Source organism: Nyctereutes procyonoides, unplaced genomic scaffold (genome assembly GCF_905146905.1).
Source record: "Nyctereutes procyonoides isolate TBG_1078 unplaced genomic scaffold, NYPRO_anot_genome, whole genome shotgun sequence".
Taxonomy (NCBI): Eukaryota; Metazoa; Chordata; class Mammalia; order Carnivora; family Canidae; genus Nyctereutes; species Nyctereutes procyonoides.
In genome coordinates this window covers 6,465,253-6,490,252 of record NW_026575141.1, presented here as the reverse complement: position 1 = coordinate 6,490,252, position 25,000 = coordinate 6,465,253, and the positions used below count along the sequence as shown (strand labels likewise).

At 39.6% G+C, this 25,000-nt stretch overlaps 1 protein-coding gene across 2 annotated transcripts in view; it reads right to left on the bottom strand.

Annotated features, from left to right (window-relative positions):
• Positions 1-13,157: 13,157 nt before the first annotated feature.
• The window catches only part of ZNF800 (zinc finger protein 800), a 48,756-nt gene continuing 36,913 nt past the window's right edge, over positions 13,158-25,000 (bottom strand). For both annotated transcript variants that reach the window (XM_055307316.1, XM_055307317.1), the window contains exon 6: positions 13,158-16,581. In XM_055307316.1, the coding sequence (XP_055163291.1) occupies positions 16,395-16,581 (187 nt within the window). In that variant the 3' untranslated portion in view covers positions 13,158-16,394. The remainder of the gene's footprint in view (positions 16,582-25,000) is intronic.

Sequence of the window (25,000 nt, the reverse complement as noted above, 5' to 3'; positions counted from 1 at the left end):
TCAGGGGTTTTTCTTGGCTTACAACAGGTAGTCCTTTTGCACATTTCAAAAGAAGAAACATACCACAGCTTCATCTGCTTGCTTTCTTATGTATCTTTCTTTCTTAGGTACTTGAGAGCATTTGATTTTACTTTGTATAAAAATACAGAATTCCACTTGTCTCCCTAGCAATAAATACCCAATTCCCTAATATCAAATGCATGCCCTATTGCTCTGCTTCTGTGCCTTTCTTTGTATATAGCTTTGCAATGCTGAATCATAGAGTAATGTCTTTGAAGAATTTTTCTTGACCAGCAAAATTATTGTCTTAACCAAAAAAAATCTCTTGAAGAATTGAGATTGTACTGGTTAGGCCTATTCCTGAGCCCTGAGGAAGCTGGTCACCTTCTGAGCAACCTGATCTTTCTTCCAGACAAGACATATTTTAAGACAATTCTATCTTTTCTTTTAAACTCTGTTAAATGTCTTATTATAGACTAAATTGTCTCATTTAACAGCATGAGCTTTCTAATATAGTTCTTCCATCAAGCCTGGACTTACATTTTTCTTTAAGTATTAGAAATAATTATTTCTTATAAGTATCCAACCCATTAACACATGGATCATGTACTTTGGCATGAAATGTATTGCCTTCCGAATTGTAACGAGGGAATTATTTGGTGCCTGGGAGGGATAGAACAACCCCTCATCCTCAGCCCCCTCAGAGTCCCAAAAGCTGTTCCCAAAGGAGTCTTGCAAGGTCCACATCTGACCAGTATGTGAGGCAACAGGCTGATCACGTTCCATTCCTCCCCAGTCAAGCGCACCTCTCTCGGACTTCACAGAACCTGTCTGCACCGTGCGTCCTGCTGCAGCATGGCTTAGAAGCCAACCTTCACAAAACCTTAAAAGTTTGCAAGCAGAGGTTGTACAGACTACCACATTCTCTTATTCAAGCACAAGCAATCTGGTAGAGTCAGCCTCCACTGGAAACACAAACTGTGGCCCTGCATTTGGGTGAGGTATACTTGTTCTTATCCTGGATTACCAAGTTCTCTAAGCATGAGAATCATACTTTACCTCTCCTCCTCCTTCTAAATTTCACATTGTGTCCCTCGACAACTGTAGCAAACCCTATCCTTGCATATCCTTGACTTCATACAGACCTATGGGCTTTGCAATACTACAAAGGAAAGGGTTTTTGAAGACAGTTTTAAATGTCTTTTGTTAAAATTAAACTCAACAATGTACATCACTGGATTGACAAGAGGACTGTATAAAAAACAGTGAGCTTATGTGTGCTGAAAGCCAATGACACTACATCACCAGTGCCACCAGAGTCAGGTTATCAAATGTAAAACAGACAAAAACTCATCCAGAAATGGATGAACTATGGTAAGGAACAATCCTGACTTCAGGAAGTACCACAGTTTAACCCCTCCGACCTTACGTAATCTCTGAAAAGGGTGGATTCAGCTGTCATTTCAGGAATCACTTTTACACATAAGGGACAATTATCTTTAAAATTCTCTTTTCTAAAAATGTCCAACGTCACTCAGCATCAGAGGAATACAAATCAAAACCACAATGAGATACCACCTCACACAGGTCAGAATGGCTGAAATAAACAACTCAGGAAACAACAGATGTTGGTGAGGATGAGGAGAAAGGTGAACCCTCTTACACTGTCAGTGGGGATGCAAACTGGTGCAGCCACTTTGGCAAACAGTATAGAGGTTCCTCAAAAGGTTAAAAATAGAGCTACCCTATGACCCAGCAATTGCACTACTATGTATTTATCCAAAGGATACAATGATAGTGATTCGAAGCAGCACCTGCACCCCAATGTTTATAGCAGCAATGTCCACAACCACCAAACTATGGAAAGAGCCCAGAAATCCATCGAAAGATGAATGGATAAAGAAAATGTGGTATATATACACAATAGAATATTACTCAACCATCAAAAAGAATGAAATCTTGCCATTTGCAATGAATGGATGGAACTAGAGAATACTATGCTAAGAGAAATAAGTCAGAGAAAGAAAAATACCAGATGATTTCACTCATATGTGGAATTTAAGAAACAGATAAACATAGGGGAAAGGAAGGAAAAATAAGATGAAAACAGAGAGGGAGACAAAGCATAAGAGACTCTTAGGTATAGGCAACAAACTGAGAATTGCTGGAGGGGAGGCAGTAGGGAATGGGGTAACTGGGCAATGAGCATTAAGGAGGGCATGTGATGTCATGAGCCCTGGGTGTTATATGCAACTGATGAATCATTAAATTACCTCTGAAACTAATGAGACACCATATGCTAATTAAATTAAATATAAAATACAAAATAAAATAAATAAAATCCTCTCTTTTCTGTCATACAGCTAAAATGGGAATAAGTTCAATATAGACTGAAATTTAAAGAGTAATACCAATGCACATTGCTGAAAATAACAATGGGCCTTAATTAGTTATGTTAATTTATCTAATAAGAAAGAGAGCTGTTTTTTAATTTAAAGGATGACTTAAAATGTGATTTCTGGTCACAGACTAGAGAAGTATTGATGGCTTGCAATTCTGCAATAAAAGGATGCAAAATTCTAATCTATGAGTAGATATTTAAATATACTATCAACTACAAGCTTCTAAATAATTAAAGGAAAAACTCTTATCTAAAACAAGTAAAAGATTAGTCTTGAAAATAGAAATACAAATCGTACGCCGAATTATAAATTCTAGGATTCAAACTGTCAACATTAGCCTTCTTTCCATTTTTAACCATAATATATAAGGTAGCCAGACTTTCAATGCCTGAATATATTGTAAGCATTTTGCTTTTATTAACTTACATTTTCCAAGAACACAGAGTTAAACGAGTCCCACAGATCTCATTTTATTCATAACCAAGAAGTCAGTATCAAAAGATAAAATTAGTGTCCGTGACCAAAACTATTAGATATCAGATCCACATCCCAATCTTTTGCTTATCCTATCAAACCACACTCTCTTTCCATTTTCATTTCAATTTTCTTCATTCATTTCTATTAACGTGTTCAATCAAAACGAAGTGAGTTTCTTTGATGGGGGGCCCAGAACAGTGACAGCTCAAAAGCAATCCATTTCTCCTCTTTTTAGTTCCTTTATCATCTTTTCAACTTACATGAAAACCCATAGCACTAAAAGAAAACATTTTAAAGAAAGCATGACATTTTTCAACTGTTTGATTATTCTAAAGCTTTTGCATCAGCCAGAAGATCAGGTCTTTCATAATGGATTTTCTCAAGTTACACATCTACTTCTTCCTTTGGTTTCTTGATTTTATATATCTTATACTGTGCTGATGTGGGCAGCTCCAAGAAATAGTGATATTCAAGAGGATAATCGCCCAATTACCCAGAGATATTTCCTGGGCAATTAATCAAGAGAAATAATTTCTGACATTCTATTGAATTTAATGCACCATCTTACATCCTAAATAGTCAGCAAATATCTAAATTACGATGCATGAATAGGAACTTTTCTGAGGGCTGAGAACTTGAAGTCTTCACTGTTCTGAAACTCGGTCCGCCGTTATTAAATACAGAATTCCTACTGACTTAAAAAACAGAACCATGTAATAGCCAAAGTGCTTTTAGAAGATCAGAATTATGCCCTTGGGTTTGATTTATTATGCACAATGATAAATAATCATATAGAATAGTGAAAAGTTGGGTAAGTAAAACAGTAGCAAGGGCTATTTTGTGCTGTTTTATCCTAAGAAACATCATTTTCAGATTTCTGCAATACTATGGTCAAAAGCCTACAAAGGAGAGTTAATTATATTATTTGCAAGAAATCTGATTTCTACAAAGCACTTTATACTCTGACTGAAAGTATAAGAGAAAATTATCGAAGCAATCAAATAAATTGCTAATTTCATATCCCTTTTAGTTAGAAACAATTAATGCGGTTAAAGAGTGCCATGGAAGTAAAATTGCAAATTTAAGGTTTATAATTTGGGGAATATTTTTCATTCAGCACAAAAATGATAAACTGGTCACTAAGCCCTGCCATCAAAGTTGAGACTATAAGTTGGGGTTTTGTTTGTTTGTTTCTTTCACAAATAAGCAATGAAACTGCTTCAAGGGGGAGTTCCACCAAGCAGCCAAGCCCTGTGCTGTTTAAAACTGAAACTGAAATCTGAATTAAGGCAAGTCAAAGTGGAGGTACTTTGAACATAGCACCCAAGTTTGGGCTACAGTGAGCTGGGACCTGACTCTTGCTTGTATTAGTTTCCACTGCTACTGTAATAAATTATTACAAATTTAGTGAATTAAAATGGCACAAATATATTATCTTACTTTTCTGGAGGTAAGAAGTCTCCGTAGACTAAGATCAAGATGTCAATGGGGCTCTGAATCAATTTCCTTCTTTTTCCAGCTTCCGGAGGCCTCACCCACTGTGGCGTTACTCCAACTGCTGCTTCTGTCATCACATCTTGCTTTTCTGCCTCCTCTTTCACTTTTGAGGACCCCTATAATTACACTGGGCCCACCTTGAGAATCCAAAATAATCTCTCCATTTCCAAAGCTGAATTTAGGGGTGCCTGGGTGGCACAGTCCATTAGGCATCTGACTCTTGGTTTCGGCTCAGATGGTGACCTCAAGGTCCCTTTTGCCCAAACCTTTTTGCCATGTAAAGTCACATTCATGAATTCTGAGGACCAGCGTGGACGTCTCAGCCAGGGGGGCAGGGGGCATTCTGCTGGCCACACCCGAAGAGCACTTGCTGGCTAGCAGCTGGGTGGGGGGGAGCCAGAAGAGGCCGCCCCGGAGCTCGGAGCACGGCGATCTGTACTCTGGGACATGCTGGAGCAAAGGATGCCTTAATGTGCCCGCTGACCAAGTGACATGGGCGATGTGAGTGAGAGAGGAATGATACGCAGGAGGTGTGAGGAGCAGCCATGCGTCGGAGCAGAGAAGCCAAATGACGCCATCTCTCAGGCAGCTGGGGAAGAAGTGAGCAGTGAGCTCCATCCGTGCTCTGCCGTCGGAGAACTGGTGCTGATCCTCAGACTGCTTGCTACTGGCCTCCAATGTTGCAAAAGTACAGAAATCGAAAGTCAGCTTTTAGAAAATTGGATAGCAGTTTGACAGAGTAACTCAACGTCGCAGAATGTGGTCATTTAAAATGTGCGTTTATATTTTTCTATGTCTTTTTTCTTTCATTTTATTTTACTAGCAATTCATTTTTATTGTATATTTTCAAAACTGTCAGCCCTCAGCAGATTGGAAATTATTGGAAGCTATTGTTCCCTTTCTCTTTCTTTCACACACCCAAAAACTCTGGTTCTTCACCAAGGATGGCTTTTCAAGCTCTGTGTGAGGGGAGAGTGCATGACTCACAGAAGGGAATTCTAGGTGAGAGGCCCCTACAAATATCCAAGGAATCAACTGTAAACACCTGCCAGGCCCAGGAAATTCCACACCAGCTCCAGACACGCTCCATTCATTATGAGCTTTCCTGGCTCCCTCACCCTTCCTGCCTCCTGCTCCAGCCCCAGAGGCTGGGCTAGCTAGGACAGGGGTAGAGCACCACGCCTGGAAAAGTGGAAGAAGCCTGCTGCACCCTCTTCCCCCACCACAGCCTTTGGGGAAGGGGTTAGGGGAGGGCTCAACTTTTTAAATCACGCTTGGATCACTGATTATTACAAGGGACTAAACACTTTAGTTACTGAATTGAGAATGTACTTTGTGGTTTAAAATGAAAAGAGGACCGTGTTGATTGTATAACAGTGAACAGAAAATTCATGATGACTGTCCAAGTTCTTATCCAAAGGCCAGAACAAGAACAAGCCCCGCAGAACCTTTGTAAAGGGAGAGCTGACAATAATAGAAGTCGCTTTGTGGTTTTGTCCCTCAAGTCATAATTGTTCAACCTAATAATTATGTTATTCTTAGATATAGGACAAGTCTTAATATAGAGCCACCACTGTAATGATTTATGGCAGGGTTTCTCAACTTCAGCAATATTGCCTATTGGGCTTGATAATTTTTTGTTGGGAGGTGGGAGGGATGTCCTGTGCATTAAGGGATGTTTAGCAGCATCCCTCATCTTTAACCCCCAGCATTCTCACCCCAAGTTGTGACAACCATGGATGTCTCCAGGTACTACTAAATGTCTGCTGGGTGGGCAAAATTGGCCCAGTTGAGAGCCACTGATATAAGATAAGCAGTAAGATTTTTTTCTTCCCCCATCCAATAATTACCTCTCTAGCAAGATCCAAAGCATCTGAAATCCCATCATTCAACATACTTATTGCCCATTGCAGGCATATTCTTTTAAATCCAAAGTCCTCTGAGAATGGACATCTAAATGTTATCAGTCATTGATACATGACTGTGAATGGGGTCATCAGATTTCTCTCTTTCACAGAATGGCCTGTTTAATTTCCTGGTTGTCTGAAGTCAAAATGAGATGAGTAAGGCACAAAGATCTGGGAAAATCTGTTGGTTCCTTCCATCCCCAAATCATCTCTTCTCCTCATCTTCTCCCCTCCCCTACTACCAATTCTCTCTTTCAGGAGTTCCACCTCTCACCTATATTTTGGCAATGAATTTTTACCATGTCCTCCAGCACCAGTTACATGTCCCTCAAACCTATCCTTCACATTGCCCTTTCTAATCATGTCATGTCCCTACTGGTAAGTCTGTAAATACCTGCCATCACCAGAGGAGAACATCCAAACAATGTAAAAAGACATAACCCTAATTCCATCCACAGCACATAATTTCTGTCCCCCCAAGTCTTTGCCCTGGCCATTCCCCTTCTCTTTTTCTTTCCCCATCCCTTTGTTCACTGGGAAACTCCCATTGAACCCTTCTGGTTCAATTCTAGCACTTAGGTCCTTGAAAACAAGCCCTTCTCTGATTCCCTCAGCAATATTTAAGTGCTTCTTTTCCTTAATCCCAGATAATAGTAAGCATATCTGGGCAGCCCCAGTGGCTCAGCGGTTTAGCGCCACCTTCAGCCCAGGGTGTGATCCTGGAGACCGGGGATCCGGTCCCACATCAGGCTCCCTGCATAGAGCCTACTTCTCCCTCTGCCTGTGTCTCTGCCTCTCTCTCTGTGTGTCTCTCATGAATAAAATCTTTTTTTAAAAAAATAGTAAGCATATCTTTAGTGTAGCGGTTACTTCTTTGTGTTTAATAATTTTCTTAATGGATTTCTTTTTTTTTCTCCACGAGACCATGAGCTCATTGAAGGTAAAAACAGTCATCTGGTTGTTTTTGTGAAGAAGCTTATGGCTTGGTTTACAGGCCCCGTGTATGTATAAGGCCTCTGCATTCCTCCCTAGTCTTATCTGGCCACACTGTCCATCTTGCTTCCAATGCTTACACCACACAGACCTCCATTCAGTTCTAATCCATCATGTTTTCTCCCACATCCAACCTCCCCATATGGCCTTTCCTGTTTGCAGTGTCCTTTCTCTTTTCCTCCCTTGCATCCTGTCCCTCTCTGAAAACTCTCATTGTCCACTTCTCAGCTAAATGTTACTTCTTCCAAGAACGTTTTTTAAAAGATTTTATTTGTTTATTTATTCATGAGAGGCAGAGACATAGACAGAGGGAGAAACAGGCTCTCCGAAGGGAGCCCGATGTGGGAGTAGATCCCAGGACCCTGGGATCACGACCTGAGCCAAAGGCAGACACTCAACTGCTGAGCCACTCAGGCGTCCTTCTTCCAAGAACTTAACGTTAACTGCCAGACCAAGAGAGGCCCCTCTGTTTCTTTCTTCCAAGGAATTTTGTGCTTCTTTTTGCACCATTTTTCACTTATTACAATTGTGTTATTGTGTCTCTCCCACCACCACACTCAGGTATAAGAAATGTGCTATTACCTTAATTTCTAAGTAAAATTCAATCTGATTCTGAACTTCCCACTCACCAGAAAGGGGGGGGGGGTCATGTTTAGGCAAGGCTGTTGGAGGCCTCTGGAGTGCTTAAGACTCAGAGTAAGAGCATCTAGACCTTACCCCATTGTCTCCTATGCTCACTACTGAGATACTCACTGACCAGTCTGTGGTTAATTCAAAGACAGAAGGCTCCAGTGCTTCATGCCAAGTTTTAGGGCCACATCAGGCTGAATATCATGGCACTCAGGGTTCTGTCACCCTAGTGGCACTCTATGGCCACTTCTCTCTGAGGTCCCAATGTGCTACTGCCCCCAGGATTTCAACTTTTGCTCCTAGCCCTCCAAGCACCAATCTGACCCCTAATATTTGCAGGAGCCAGGCAAGAGTAAAATGGAGACTTCTGTCTCAGACATCCAAATATTTTCAAAGTCAAAAAACAAATCAAATTATTGAATGAATTCTATTGCTCTATGCTAACACATGTATCTTCATAATCACCTAGATCATATTTAATTAAGAATTTTTTGATTCCTCAGAGTCCCATGCTGGAGCATGGTGGCCTAGCCATAACTGGTCCCTGTCCCACACCCTCAGCTGCATTCCACACTGTGAGGGGCCTCATATGCACCCCTGTGGACTCTCTAGCCTGCAGAACCAAGCTGTGTCTACATCCTTGCAAGTGCCACCATTTGGTTACTTTTTGGGCCCACAGGTGTTTAACTGATGGCATAATGGATGGACCTGAAGAGGCTTCAGAGGGTGAGGCTGTGTGGATTGAGACTTTTAGATTACAAGCACCCAGAATGCAGTCTACAGAAGAGGACTCAGGGTCCAGGTAGGCATATTCCCTTAGTTCCCCCAGACTCTTTGTCCTGGCAAGATAAGAGTATCTGAACAAAGGCCAGAGCAGAGCCCTATAAAGCATGGAGCCCAAAGCAAAGGCCTCTCTTACCTGGATCTGAGGGTAATCTTGAGATCAGATACTCAGGCCTAGCTGGGACTACCTCATAGGTACAAAACAATAAAAGGCAGCACCAGAAAATAAACTTGTTCTATATGCTAACTCAACTGAGAGTTATACTATCCATACTAATAATTTAATTATTACTGCTATGTGGAAGCCAAGTGAAAGGTCTATCAAAATATTGCTATGCTAATAAATAAAAACCTGAGATCTTATAAAAATATATTAATGGGGGATCCCTGGGTGGCGCAGCAGTTTGGCACCTGCCTTTGGCCCAGGGCGCGATCCTGGAGACCCGGGATCGAATCCCACTTCGGGCTCCCGGTGCATAGAGCCTGCTTCTCTCTCTGCCTGTATCTCTGCCTCTCTCTCTCTCTCTCTCTCTCTCTCTCTCTGTGGGACTATCATAAATAAATTTTAAAAAAATTAAAATATATATATATATATATATATATATATATATATATATATATTAATGGCCTGAGGCACGTGGGTGTCTCAGTTAAGTGTCTGCCTTCAGCTTGGATCATGATCCTGGGGTCCTGGGATCGAGCCCCACGTCAGGCTCGCCGCTCAACTGGGAGTCTTCTTCTCCCTCTACCCCTCCCCCAGCTCATGCTCTCTCTCTCTCTCTCTCTCTCTCCCTCTTTCTCTCTCTCTCAAATAAATAACCTTTTTTAAAATGCCAAAAAAATATTGAGTCCTATGAAAAAAATGTATTCTAGAATGAAATGTTAGAAATATTTTTAAGCAAACCTTTTTATTTTTTTAAAGATTTATTTATTTATGAGAAACAGAGAGAGTCAAGACACAGGCAGAGGGAGAAGCAGACTCCCCACAGAGAGCCTGATGTGGGATTTGATCCAAGGATCCAGGATCACACCCTGAGCCCAAGGCAGACACTCAACCACTGAGCCACCAGGCGTCCCCAACCTTTTTCTTTAATGTAGAACTTCTCAGAGGCTTTAGTATAAGAATGTGGTCTGTGAACCTCCAGAGAGACTAATAAAGTAGACAATATTCCCCAAACGTATATGGATGTATGTGTGTGTGTGGCACGTACACACACCTATGCCTGTACACACATGCATGATACTGTTTTTAGCACAAGAATTCTGAAAATACTATCAATCAAATAAAACAAAATCTCGTATCAGTCAGAGTTCTTGAATGCAAGTGATAGATCTAGTTTAAAAAATAAAGAAATTACGTGGAAGATTACCAAGAGAGTCTTCAAGGGCCAGGCTGGAAAACCAAGCAGTCTGAGAAGTAGAAACCACAGCAGGAAGACCCAATCTTTATACTGCTAACAGGGAAATATATTAATTCCCAATCGTTTCCACTTCCTATTTCATAGGGATATTCTCACAAATAATAGTGAAGACACAAAACCAAGATGTAAAAGAGTATGATCCTAATTCTATTAAAAAGAAAGAGCAATGTACAGAAACAGTCTCAAAAGAAAATAGAACAAAATGTTAACAGTTTTTTTTCTGAGTGATAGTTACAGATAATTTTTATTTTATTTATGTACATAAATCACATTTGCAATTATAAAAATAAAGGTTTTTAAAATTACTTTTTCAAGTCTAAAGGAAAATGATCGCCAATGCCAAAAATTCTGTGATAAAGTCCACGTTCAGTTTTCAAATTCCTCCTGAGTTCATAAATTTTGATAATGAGTTTTCCTAATTATTAGATGATCATTTTAAGTTCCATATTATCCGAGGAGTTTGGATGCAATAAAAATTTTAAAGCTCTTTCTTGCCTTTTACATGAGCAAGTAGGCCATTATATAGAAATCACAATTTCAGTAAATTATTGGTATTAGTATGCAAAATCCCTGCTGTCAGTAATTAGTATAGACACCACTAGTTGATGGTTTGGGGAGGATCTTGTAAGAAGGAACTCTAGGTAATGCTTGCACATAACTTCAGATAAGACCACTTCACAGATAATTTCACTTTTTCAAAACAAAGTTAGCTCTTTATTAAAATAGCAACATAAATATTAATAAATTTATTCTTTATTAAAAGGAAATCAGGATTCACAAAAACAAAACCTCACAACACTATCCTAAATAACACCAGGCAAAAATGAAATAAAAACAGAAATTATAATCCATTATTTTAAAATAGCAACAATTAGGAGACTACATACCAAAACTTTGAGATGCAGTCAAAGCTGTTTTCACAGTTAAAGTTATAGCCTATGTGTCCTATTATTAAATAAGAAAAAAATAAATGAATTACGTCATCAATTACAAAGAAACATTCAGGAAACAAAATAAACTTAAGAAAGGAGCAAAGAAGAAATTAGGGAAGAGTAGAAGTTACATTAGTAATATAAAAATAGACAAAATAGGATTTATGAAATAGTTAAGTGTTGTTCCTTTAAAAGACTGGCAAGTCTAATAAAAGAAAGAAAAATGCAACCAAAAAATTAGAAATGAGAAAGGAGCTGTAACTATAAATATAGAGAAAAATATTTTTAATTATAAGATAATTATATGTAAAAGTCTGTTAATACATTTTAAAATTCTATGAAACTGCATGATTTTCTTTTAAAATATTATCTTTTAAAATGATACCCAAGAAATAGTAGTTAACCTGTCTAGGCCAAAGTCATAGAAGAAAACTTTAATGTTTTCAGAGATTAATCTCCCATTCACCTGCCCTGAAAAAAAGCTTGGAGCCTAAACAGTGCTATGAATGAGTTCCTCCAAATCCTCAAAGAATAAGCTATTCCTATAATCTATACTAATCTAGAGCATAGAATATGATTTTTTGAAGCTGATAGAAATAGAATTTAAAAATGTAAAAAAAAAAAGTAAAACTACCATTTAATCTTATTCATGAATATAAATGCAATTATCCTACATAAAATGGAAGGAGCTGAATTCAACATTGTTATATTATATTGAAAGAGGAAAAGACCCACCATGATGAAATAGGATGCACCTCACGCAGAAATAATCCAACAATGAGAAATCTATTAATATAATTTATTGTAATAATAGGTCAAGGAAGTAAAACCATATAATCATATCTAGTTTCCCAGAATATGTTTAATTCAACAATTTCCAATAAAATGCTTAGTGTATGTGAAATTGGAAACCACTTCCTTAACCAGATGGAGACGTCTATTTTGGGACAACAGCTAATATTAAAAGCTGGTGAAATGTTAATGACCTTCCTCAAAAGTCAGGAATAAGAGCAAAATTAATACTATTGCTTATTTAATATATGAGGTATAAATATTGTAAAGGAAGAGAGAAAATTATCATTAATTACACTTCAAATGATTGTCTACTTAGAAGAGAATCAACTAGGGGGACTAATGGAGGAGTTCAGAAAAGTTACCAAAAAATCCATAGCTTGAGCCTACAAGGAGCAACCAGTTATAAAACATGATGAGAAAGTGATCCCAACGAAGATATGGCAATACCTAATAATATAATTAACAAAAAATATGCAGGACCACAAAATTACTGAGGAAGATACAGGAAGCCTTCAACAACCTTGACATGTGACAAATTCCTGAATGGGAAAATTAATATTACAAAGATGGCAACTCTCCTCCAGTTAATTTATAACATTGAAGCAATTCTAAATAAAATGCCAATAGGACTTCTTTTGGAACTTGACTGAAATATAACTAAAGTTTATCTGAAAGAATAAATGGACAAATGTAGCTGAAAATATTTTGAAAAAGAAGAGTAATGCTTGCCCCAGAATAATGTTTGCCCTATTAAAAAGTTAATCACATTATTATGTGGCATTATTATAAGGAAAATTATTAAATGACAGTAATTAAAATAGCACGGTTCAGGAATAGAGAATGATACAAATCAACCAACAAACAATAAATCCAGAAAGCACTCCAAGTATATGTAAGAATTTAATATTTGGCAAATATGGTTTAAAACAGCGGAAGAGGGAATTTTCAATAAATGACGATGCAACAACTAAATAAATATTTAGAGCCTTAATCACATCTATATCAAAAATAAATTCCATTTGGAGTAAAGATTTAAATCTTAAAAATTAAAAGAAAAACATAAACAAATATTTATATAACATTGAGATGGAGAAGACTTTGTAAAACATATCACCAAAAGCAGAAATCATGAAAGAAAATAGGTTTATCTAAATGAAAAATGTAATATTTTTATATATCAAAGACATCATGAATTAAATTGGTACATATATAACATATGTACCAAAATGGGGCAAAATGTCTGCAGCATAGAGAACAAATGGCTGATGGTTTTAACATATAAAGAGTTCTTATAAATCAATAAAAAGCGAACTCCCAACAGAAAATTAGCAAATGTGTTTATTCATTCTTTCAACAGGTATTCATTGTGCATCTAATATGTGCCAAGTATTGTGCTAGGGGGTAGAAGTACAATGTTAAAGAATCTAGACATCCAGACACAGTCTCTTCCCTCATTCATCCCGGTATGAGAAACAGGCACACACATAAAACGTAAATAAACAAATAAATAAAGCTACAAATTGAGATAAGGGATTGAGTAATGAAGGAAACAAAGAACCAAGACAGCAAATGGGAAAAGAGTGGTGAGGACTATTTTCAAACAATGCTCTGGGCAGGTCTTTCTTAAGATGTATTTAAGCATTACATAAAGGATACCCAAGAGAGCAGCTTAAGCAGAGATGACATTTACCAAGCCCCTGAGGTGCAGAAAAGATCTCGGCATATTGGAGGAACCAGTGTGGCTGCATCATAGTGAGCAATAGAGAGGTGAGCATGGATGGGCATGGAGAGAACAATAAGCGTCAATTTGTATAGGACTGTGTGAGCCATGGTAGGGGGGTTAGATTTTTATCCTATGAGCAACAATTTACTCAATTCTATTTATGATCATTGTTGCCACCGTATCAAGAATGTACTGAAGTGGGTCATGAGTCAAGAGTAGATTCAGGGGCTGTGATGGTAATCAAGGGAGAAAAATATTCACCAGGATTAAGTGATAGCTTAATTGAAAATGCAAAGCAGCAGACAGATTAAAAGGTATACTTTGGAGATAAAACTGATAGATTATGCTGGTCTATTTGATGTAAGAAAAAGAGGTCATCAAAAGGATCAAGGATGATTCTTAGGTTTCTAGCTTAGGCAATTGGTTAAGATGGTGGTGCTATTTACTATAATAGAGAAGATGGAGGAAATAGGTTTGGGATAAGAATGAGGAATTAGATTTGGGACATGTTACGTTTGAAAGATCTGACTCATCCAAGGGAAGATATTAAGCAAGCACATTAGATATGTGAGTCTAGAACTTAAAGGTCAAGGTAGGAAACAAATTTGAAACCCTTTAGCATAAAGATGGTAGTTAAATCCATGGAAATTGAAGACTGTCATGGGGAAGAACATAGGAAAAAAAGAGGGACCTGACTCCTCAAAGGTAGGCAGAAGGAATATAACACTGACCAGTGAAGGAGGAGGAAGACCAGGAAAGAACAGTGTCTTGGATATGAAGAGAGAGCTTTCAAGAGGAGAGAGTGGTCAAGGTGAGGACAGAAAAATATCCTCTTGGATAGGGTAATATGGAGGTGACTGGTGACCTTAAGGACACTATCAGTGCTGGTGGTGGCAGGGGAGTCAGAGTGTGAACTGAAAAGTAATTGCAAGATGGGAAAATGAAGACAATATATAACTCCACAGAGAAGTTTAGTTATGGAGGAGAGCTGAGAAATGGCCAATAGATGGGAAAGTGGTTTAGATGCAGGGACACCAGAATATGTCCACAGGTTGATGAGAATGATCCATTCAAAACAGAGACTGGTGATGCAGAAGAGTGAAAGGGGGAAACCTAAGGAGGAACTCCTCAGAAAGGCGACAGGGGATGGGATCCAGAGCATAAGAGGAGGGGCTGGCCTTTGAAACACCCTCCATAGTCAGCAAAAGGAAGGAGATGATCACCAGGTTAGCTGGGTTGGGGTGGGGAGGAGAGGTCTGGTGGTGGAAGGATGAAGAAGTTTTTATGTAATAGCTCCTATTTTCCAAGGGAATTTTGAAGTAAACAGGCAGGAGGGGATCAGAAAAAATATGGGGAGAGATGGAAGGGTTTATCAGTTCTGGTGGGAAACTGAGACTCTAACAGGAACAATAGCAGCAATCTGAGGTTGGAAATAACAAGTTGAAAGCGAAACTAATTGACTGCACTGTGTGAATTTCTTGAAGAGAATGTTCAATCGTCCCAACAGATAGTAAAGTTTTATCCAGAGTTGGGATTTTACCAGGAAAGTCAATTGAAAGAAATTGAGGCTCAAGACCGCTGAGAGCACTGTATTTCAAGGAGGATGATCATACCATGATGGACCTACAATGTCTAGACTAGTCAAGGAAGAAGTGAATCTAAAACAGAGGCTGATGGGGGCCGGGGGGGGGGAGGTGGGGGGAAGGAGGATAATGGATTATCTGTCAGTCAACAAGGGATCCGGAAGGATAGGAAGATGGTGATTGGAGTGGCATGTCTGATAATGTGTTAGTTCGGGTCCTTCTAGAAGCAGACACCAAGGCAGGGTTCAGCTTGCAAGAGTTTTATTAAGGGAACATCTGTGAAGGAAAAACAAAGAAACGGGGAGAGGGAGGGGGAGGCCGGCACACCATAATGCAAGTCTGACGCCAAGGAAAGGAAGGGGGCGCGGGTTGAGTGAGCAAGGAGAGCCTCAGACTACGTGCAGCACAGTTCTAAGAAAGTGTCGGCCAGGCGGCCCAGGCGGCCCAGGCGGCCCAGGCGGCCCAGGCGGCCCACGCACACCGCTCCGCTCCTCGGAGTCCGGCACGTGCCACCGCGGGCCGGCGGCGCTCGGCGCTCCGCGAGGGGCTGGGAGTAGCCCGGGAGGCCGCAGGCCGTGCGCACCTCCCGGGAAGGCAGCTTGGAGCCACGGCGGCGAGGGCGGATTCCGAAGGGCAGAAACGGTCCCTGGAGAGGAAGCGAGTTACCAGGAGGGGCTGGATGTTGGGAGTTCAAGCTCTGCCACAGTTACGCGTCACACCCTCCAGACCGCGTCGACCACCCCGTAGCCGCTGGGGATCTGTACACTAATTAAAACGGTCTTCCGGCGGCCGGCGCGGCAGGGGAGGAGCGAGCAGCTTGCTGACGCCGGGCTTGGGGCCCAGACGACCCGGGCGGTGGCTAGTCCACGAAGAACTCGTGACGAAAGAAACTGCCTAGGAAGCTGGGAAGTTACGAGGAGGGAAAGAGGAGGCCACCGGCCAGTGACAAGGTTCTCCAGGAAGCCGGGGCTGGGGCAGGCAGGACGAGGAGGTGAGCTCCGAGAGCCGACTCGCCGGCCCTAAGGCGCACGGTCCTCCCGAGGGGCCGCGCGGGCAGGCGCTCCGGGCTGCACCCGCTCCGCCGCAGCGAGGGGCCGAGGGCGCTGTGCGGCCGGCCGCCCCCGCGGGGCTCGCCGCGGGCGGGAGGAAGGCGGGCCGCGGCGGGGCGCCGGAGGCACTCGGGCTGCGGCGGGGCGCTGGCGTAGTCCCGCCGGCGGCCGGGCGGCGGCGCGCAGGGGCCCGAGGGCGGGCTCAGGGCGGCGCGGGCCTGCCGAGGCCGCGGGCGGCGTGCTGGCGCTCCCGGGCGGCGCCCCCGCGGAGCTTGGCGCGGCAGCTGGCGGCGGCCTGGCGCGTGGTGACGGCGCCCGCGGGCGGGCAGCGGCTCCCCGGGGCGGCCGGGCGCAGGGCGGCGGCGCTGCGGGGCGACGGCTTCCCGAGGCTTCGGCCCGCACGGGCGGCAGCGGTCCCCATGGAGAAAGACAAAGACACGCCGGTTAGAAACGGGACCCACGCGCCGGCTGCTCCCGGCCAAGCCGGGACACGCAAACCCCCCGTCAGCGCGCTGCCGCCTCCGCCCAACAGGTTGTCCCACGGCCCCCGGGGAACCAGCGTCCGGCTGAAGCCTCTCCCAGGTTCGGGCAATGTAAGGAAAGAGGAAAGGTATCAAAACCCTGACGTTAAAAAAACAAAACAAAACAAAACAAAACAAAAAAAACCCTGACGTTTTCTTCACACTCTGGCCCTGCGATTCTAGCTTTAAAATTTTCCCGTAAGGAGTAACTATGAATACATACAAAATTTCCATACAGAGTGTTCAGTGCAGTATCTATAACAGAAAACAACAAAAACAAAAGGAAAAAAAAATAGAGGGAAAAAAAACTGGAAATAGCCTATATCCAACAGTAAGGTGTGGGTTACAGTCTTTTTCTTATAGTGGATATTAGCCTGCTATTAAAATAACGCTGGGGAATAATACCTAATCATATGGGAAATCATCAGTTTTCATCCCCATTTGTAGTGTGTGTGGAGGGGTGTATACTTCCTTATACGTGGACACACACAACACACCACAGATGTATTTTACACAGATGTGTAAAATAATGGGAGAGAAACACCCCAAAATGTTAGTCATCTCCAGGTGATGAGGCCGCAGGTAATCTTGAACTATTTTCCAAATTGTATACAATAAGCACATTTTATTTTTATGATAAAAACACAATTTAATAAAATTTTACTCCATTCTTACGGATCCATTCTGTCTCGTAATTCAAATTTATGAAAATAATCATATTGTTTAGCAAACTGGTGGACATCAGATTTTAAGAATGATGGATGATGCCCAGAAGTACTTTTTCTTGAAAGGTTCTGAGTAAATCAGAGTATTACAAAGCAGTTTATCCCTTAAATATTCTGGTCTTTTGTGAAGTTATACCTTATTTTACAGTAGTAATCATTTCTACTTCAGACAAAAGTTGGGGGCAAGGAAGTTTTCTGGGCTTTTAACAAACTTAATTTGATTTATGATCGCCACAGACTTGGGGACACAAAGTTTACTAAAAACAAAAAAAAAATTATGTTTTTGGAAATGTTTTATACAATACCAATGTTTTAACAATGTATTCAACAATTTTCTCTTTAACTTAAAAGAACCTAGTGGGAGCAAAACTAAAATGTTACAATGAACTAGAGTCAAACATCCTGGTCTTTCAAGAGAACACATTAACATTTTTAGCAGTTAATTAATCCTTAGTAAGTCTGTTTTGCCAAACCTTGTCCCAGGAAAATGCATAAGGATGACCATATAATTATACTGATATAATGTAGGGGTAGGACTCCGGGCACTATTGTTAAATTGATAGAAAGTCTGTAAGTTCCAATGATATTTTAAGCCAAAGTGACCTCAGAGTTGTCGGGTTGATTTTACTTAATGATGGAACAAACCCAAGGTTAGCTGTTCATCAGAATATTGCTTAAATAGGGGCGCCTGGGTGGCTCAGTCAATTGAGCGACTGCCTTCGGCTCAGGTCATGATCCTTGGGTCCTGGTCCTGGGATCAAGCCCCACATGGGGCTCCCGGCTTAGCGGGGAATCTGTTTCTCCCTCTCCCTCTGCTCCTCTGCTCCTCTGCCTGCTTATGTTCACGCTCTGTCTCAAATAAATAAAATCTTAAAAAAAAAAAAAAGAATATTGCTTAAATATATGATGACCTAGTCATCCACACCATCCTGCAAGTTTCCCTGTTTCTGAAGGGACTGGATAAAATCATCGTATCTAGAGGCACACCTCTAGTAAATATTCATCAGAAATGAAATTTACAGGGAACAAATCCTAAGAGGCCAAAAGTTTATATTAACTCATCACTCCTGCACAAAAAGAAAGTTGGTTGTCTGAGGTGTTTATAAAGCATTCTCTCTCCAAAAACCTTATTTTTCCACCAAATGAGTTATAACATAAACAGGATTAAATACAGATAAAACAGAGGAGCATTTATTTTTCGTGCTGTAATCCAACTTTCAATATCCATACAGTGAGTGATTCAATTTAATTTGACATTTTTGAGTACCTATTGTCTCAGGCACTGTGCTTAGACACTACTAAAACAAAACAAAAAAAAAAGGGTAACAGGGGGTTCCTACCTTTGAGAAGCTCTATCTAGAAAATTACCTTCAGATTATTAGGCTAACTCAGACCCTGGAGCTAATCTAAATCCCTAAATCACCCCCTCAGTCCTGCCAAAGCTTTCCTTCTCACATTCTTTACATGAGCTTTCCAATTTCCTGTCATTCCTTTGCTCAGATTCATCTATAGCTTCCCACTATCTCCACACTAGCTAAATTATTAATTCTTAATCTTTCAGGGGAGTCAAAGACCAGTCTGAGATTCTGATTAAAGATACAGACTTTGTCCTCCAGAAACATGCACACAAATGCATATACCATATCTTATTTCACTGCACTGGAAATGGATTTCCTGAACATATGCAATATATTTAAAAAAACAATATTTATAAAGGATTATGCCTCCCTTGCATTGTTATTTTTCATAAAAGAAAAATGGTGGCTTCCTGAAGAAAATTCATTTAAAAAATTCTAACTGCTCAGTAGAGTAAATCTCAATGAGATCTGGCTTATTGATATGAAATTGTGATACGGTCTTTGACACAGTAACACGTACATCTTCTTCGATAATCAACTGCAACTTTTTTTTTCTCCACGGTAACAGTACTGAAATCTTTGACTCACAAAGGTACACAGAACCAAAGCAGAATTCCACAGAATGCTTTGTCAGGTTGAGGTAGCCTCTGTACTGGAACACTAAATTCCTACAAGACTTTCAAGCTAGAGTCAAGTAACATTATTTCCTCTGCTTTCACATTCAATTAAGACCTCTAGAAAGGCAGCAAACCTTTGTCTAGTAGAGAAAAAACATCATATTCTGTTCCTCTCTCTTGGTAATACCTCTTGGAAAGGTGATGACAGCAGCTGATATGGAAAGTAATGAGACACAATGACACGTGGCTATCCTTCCCTCATCAAAGCAGGAAAGCCATGATGTATACCTGACATGACTGGCCCACATCTGCCCTCAGAGGACTATCATTTTTTTTTCTTCCATTTGAATATTAGATAGAGAATTATTTTGAAAATGTTGACAGTCTTTCCAAATTTCCAAAAAGTGTCCTAAAGTGGAATTCTTCTTTGATGTGAAGCTTGATGCACTGAGAGGCATCAATAGTTTCATCCAGTTGCATGCTGAACACCCACGTCTTTCTAATTCTGAAGATATCTGACATAATTGACTGCCTCAATTCTCTTTCATGGACTGTATTTTAAGGAACTTTGCACCAAACTACTGGACTCTCCACTCCCCTAACATACACTATTATTTCTCACCTCCATGCCTTTGTGCTTGGCATTTCACCCATCAAAAAATGTCTTCTCCTTCCTTTCATCTATTCAAACACTACCCATCCCTCAAGACCCAGACCAAAGCCACTCCTGACAAGGTTTCCCTGATTGTCTCCGTCTGAAATGATCTTTCCATTTTCTGAACTCCCACAACAGTAAGTGTGGTTGAGACCACCAGCTTCAAAAATGCACCATATTTTCACAAATACCAGAAAGAGCTATGGCAACGTTTCTACCATTTTCCTAAATCTCTTTTGCCACCCTTAAAAGAATAACTAGGTGGATGAAGAGAGGGAGGCTGACAATGCTTATTGTCACTAGAGTGACCAACTGATTCATCTGAATTATTCCTTTCCATGCTTATTTTCATACAAAAAGTTTATGTGCCAACTGTGTATTTGTCATATCTGTACTATCATCATTGACTGTTGAATACACTATCATTATACATCTACTTCTGGGGTTTTCAATCATTGCCTCTCAATTCCATGGCCATCCTGGTATTGAGAGGCAATCCTGCCTCTCAATTCCATAGCAATGCTGCTACCATTTTCAAAATAACTTTACATTCTAGAATAAAGAATTTAAGCAGATCTTGAAATGAAGGTAAGCATGATTACATGGAAAGGGCTGTAACTGACATCATCTGTTCAAATAAGATATAAAATTATATATATTCTAGAGCTGGGCAGTAACTTGAAGATGATCTTTTTCAATAGATTCACATTGCAGATGGAAAACTGTGGAGAATGAGGTATTTTGGAGCAAAAAAACAAAATTTGCAAAGAATCAAAGTCTCAAAAACAAAATGGTAACAAAATCATTCAGAGCCAGAAAGGTTTGTCCTAATTAGCTCATGGATTCATCATTAATGATAAGTGAAATTAAGGAGTTAAAAAGAATTAAAGAATAAAGAATGAAAATAACTCAAAATGTGAAAGATGAAACAGATCAGTCATCTAAAGAAATGACCCAAAGACTGTCTTTGACACTACAAGTATTAAGGTGACCTGAACTCAACACCACTTATTTTTATCAATATTTTTATCATGTAATTACTGTATGCCAGGCACACAGTAATTTTATTTTAATTTTGGGCTAAGTATTTTACAGATGTGAATGCAATTTTATCAAACTGTAATGGGAAGAAATTGCTAAAGGAGATCATCTATAGTAACTAGGTTACAAAAAAATCAAGAACTCAAAAGCTGGCCATCTGTCTGCAGCCTGATCTAGTAAAAAGGATGTTCTGAGAATTGAAGAACATCTGGTCTGAGTGGCAAATATATTCCCTGGGAAAGATGAATGCATAATACTACCAGAACCTGCTGATTTTGGTCACTGAGAACTGATTCAATGCTCATCAAGCAATCTTCTAATTATAATTTAGTAGATTGTAGATTTGCCTATTTGAAGAAAATACCCTGAGCCATAAACATGAGAAGCCAGTATGCCTGGTATCTCTCATTGAAAATTTTAAAACTAGCATTGTGGAATTTATACACCAGTATATAGAAGGCTAGTTAGAATAACACAGTTCTCTAGTGCCCAGTCACCTTGCCAGATCAACCAATCATCAAGGCCAGCCTTAGAAAAGTAATGGCCATGTCAGTTACCTATGAGACCTGGCAGAGAGGCTAGCCTACCCTCTCTGCCTTGTTCACCACCTTCAAATTACAATGCCATGATTTCAAACACACACGTAAACATATACACATGCATGCAGAGCATGTACACACACACACACACAAACACACACACACACACACGAACCAATTAGGAATGAAAATGATGGAAAAGGGGGGAAGAAAATATAGTGTTTCTCAAGGCTCCAGGGCACCACCTTGTGAATTTAGAGCTTAGTTTTTACAGCAGAGAAGGCTGGAGATTTTTAATGGCACCAGTGTTTGTTTCAGTTATTAAAGGAAATTAGTCACCTACACACACACACACACACACACACACAAATTCAAGTAGAAGTGGAATTGGGACATATAAACTTACATCAAAGAGTAAATATCAAAACAAAACATTTCCTGTGTCTCACATAATATGTGGTTACTTAAGGGTTTCGTTTTTTGTTTGGGGTGCAGGGTGCATTATCAGTTTTTGTTTTCTTACAACATCTCCATAGGAGAGACACCTACAAATTATAGCAAGGTTCTAACATGACTTATCACAATTTCTGACAAGACTTTAGTTCTCAATTTTACAGCAAGAATTCCAAAGTCAGAATGCAATAGAACAGTAGAACCCTATATCCAGGGTTGAGGTTAACATACATATAAAGCTACACTAATACTATAAGCCTGAAAGATACGATCTTACTTGTTCTACTACTGAATTTTAACTATTAGGAAAGTATTATGAAAATATACTTTTAGTGCGATTAACTTTTTTCCAATCGGTAATGGAGTTATAATTAATCCCATTTTCAAACAGAACTACTCAGTAAGTAATACATTGAGAAGTACTGCCATCTTTGGGAGAATGTAGTATTACTGTCTATCTAAAGTAAAATTCAAATATAAATACTTAACCTCTATAAATCCTATCATGGACATTTGGCATGGGACACATATTTTTAATGGATTTGCCTTTTGTGATATAGTTTGGTCCAAAAGATCTAAAGTTATCTAAAATAAAAGATCTTTAGAAAGATCTAAAATTCTTTAGGCCCCATTAATCTCTGAAAGATAAAGCAATAATTGCATTGATAACAGATACAGGTTAGCCAAAAAAAACCCAAAATAATCGATTAAGGATACATTTTTATACAGATGATGAGGAGTCATATCAAGAAGATTAAAACACAATCTGTTTCTCAAAACAAATGAAAAACTAATTGTTATTTGCATATATGAGGTTGGAGATTTGAAAATTTAGAAAATGGGTGCCTGGTTGGCTCAGTCAGATCAAGTGTGACTCTTGATCTTGAGGTTGTGAGTTTGAGCCCCACACTGGTTGTAGATTACTTAAAAATAAAATCTTTTTAAAAAACGGTATTTAAAAATTTAGAAATACTTGTGGTTTGATATTAAAACATCATTGCTTTTTCCTGGCACTGAGAAATTAAACTGTTTTGTACATACCAAAGATTTTTACACAAATCTAAAGGTAAATCATTTCCCTGAAAATTTTACCTGGCATTTCTTTCTCAAATGGAAAAGAAAATAACCCAATCAGCTATTTTTGGTTACTAGCAGTAATAATTATTATATATATTTCACTTTTTATTAAACTTCAATATTTATTATAAAATAAATGAGTGACCATGATCTCTTTCTGAAAGCAATGTGAAATACTACATTGTGGTCACATGAGGAACTCAGTATATACTAGAAACAAAGAATAATTTAACACTCGGTCCTGAACAAAAACTGGTTGTTTAAATAACAGTACAGTAAAATGAAAGTTCACAGACCAAAGAATTAAAATACCTGGGTTCTACAAAGTTCATACATATTGCTATGTAGGGGGAAAAAGTGGGGGAAAAAACTCCACAAGGCACAGAATGGTGTAAAAATATGCTACTATTTGCATAAAGGGGAATGTATACATTTATATGTTTATATAGACATAGAAGAACAGCTCTTGAAAGCCCAAGAAACTGGTAACTTGGCTCTGAGATAGAGAATGAGGGAACAGACAGATGGGATAGGAAGAAAACTTACCTTTCACAGAACACTTCATCGTACTGTTTTATTTTTTTTACGTGTATATGTTATTACCTACTAAAATAATCTTTAAGAGATAGCTGGTCTCTATTCCTGACTTCTTAACTACATGTGCGCCCTGGTGCAATCACTTACCTCAACTTTCTCCACTTTAAAATGAGGCTCTACTAAATCTCTAGAGTTCCCATCTGCAATTCAACAGAATTATGGCTCAAAGGATGGCATATACAAAATGCCAAGTGGCTAAAAAAATGACTATTGGACTTGCTTTGCAGGGACTTATATACACGATATTATAATTATTTACATTTCTGCCTGCTCTAAGAAAAAAAAAAAAAGCACCATAGCAAGCAAATGAGTCTGGGAATAAAATTGGTGCTTGGCAACTCAACAGTGTTTCTCTTTGTTTCTGGTTAATCTTCCTTTTTTACACATTTAAACTAGTGCTTACAAGATACAGACTCCCAGAATATATTTTGATAAATGAATATTAAAAATAATTTAAAAAGGTAGAATTTTGGGAAGCCCGGGTGGGTCAGCGGTTGAGTGCCGCCTTCAGCCCAGGGCCTGATCCTGGAGACCCAGTTTTGAGTCCCACGTCAGGCTCCCCATATGCAGCCTGCTTCTCCCTCTGCCTGTGTCTCTGCTTCTCTCTCTCTCTCTCTCTCTGTGTGTGTGTGTGTGCCTCTCATGAATAAATAAAATCTTTAAAAAAAAAAAAAGAATTTTTGTGGTACAGTTTAAAAATGAATCCTGAGATGCGAAAAAAAGCTGAAAAATCACCCTCTAGTCTCATAACATTAGCCCAAGAATCTCCTAAAATCATTCATGATCTTCATGAACACTAGATACTAACAGAACTAGAGTAGGCAAGAGGAGAGCAACAGAAAGGTTAGGCCAAAGGAAGACATGAAGAGGACCCTGAAAAGAAAGAAACCCAAACTGACATCTGGAGAACAGAGAACAGGAAAAGACCTGGTGATCCATTTATTCATGATGCTACTGCACTTCAAAGGGCTTAGAGTCTAGTCACGGGGACAATCTAGTTAAATAATAATGAAACAATAACACAAAGGATGAGCGTGAAAAATAAGAGGTTAGGTAAATGTGAGTTCATCAGAGGAAGAGCTCCAAACACGGGTTTGGGGCTCTCAAGAACAGATTCATAAAAGAAATAGGATTTTGAAATCTGCATGATAAGCAAAATGATGGTGGTAGCATGAGCTAAATAAAGTCAGCAAGGAAAGTCAGTGCTGGTAGCAGGATGATGAAT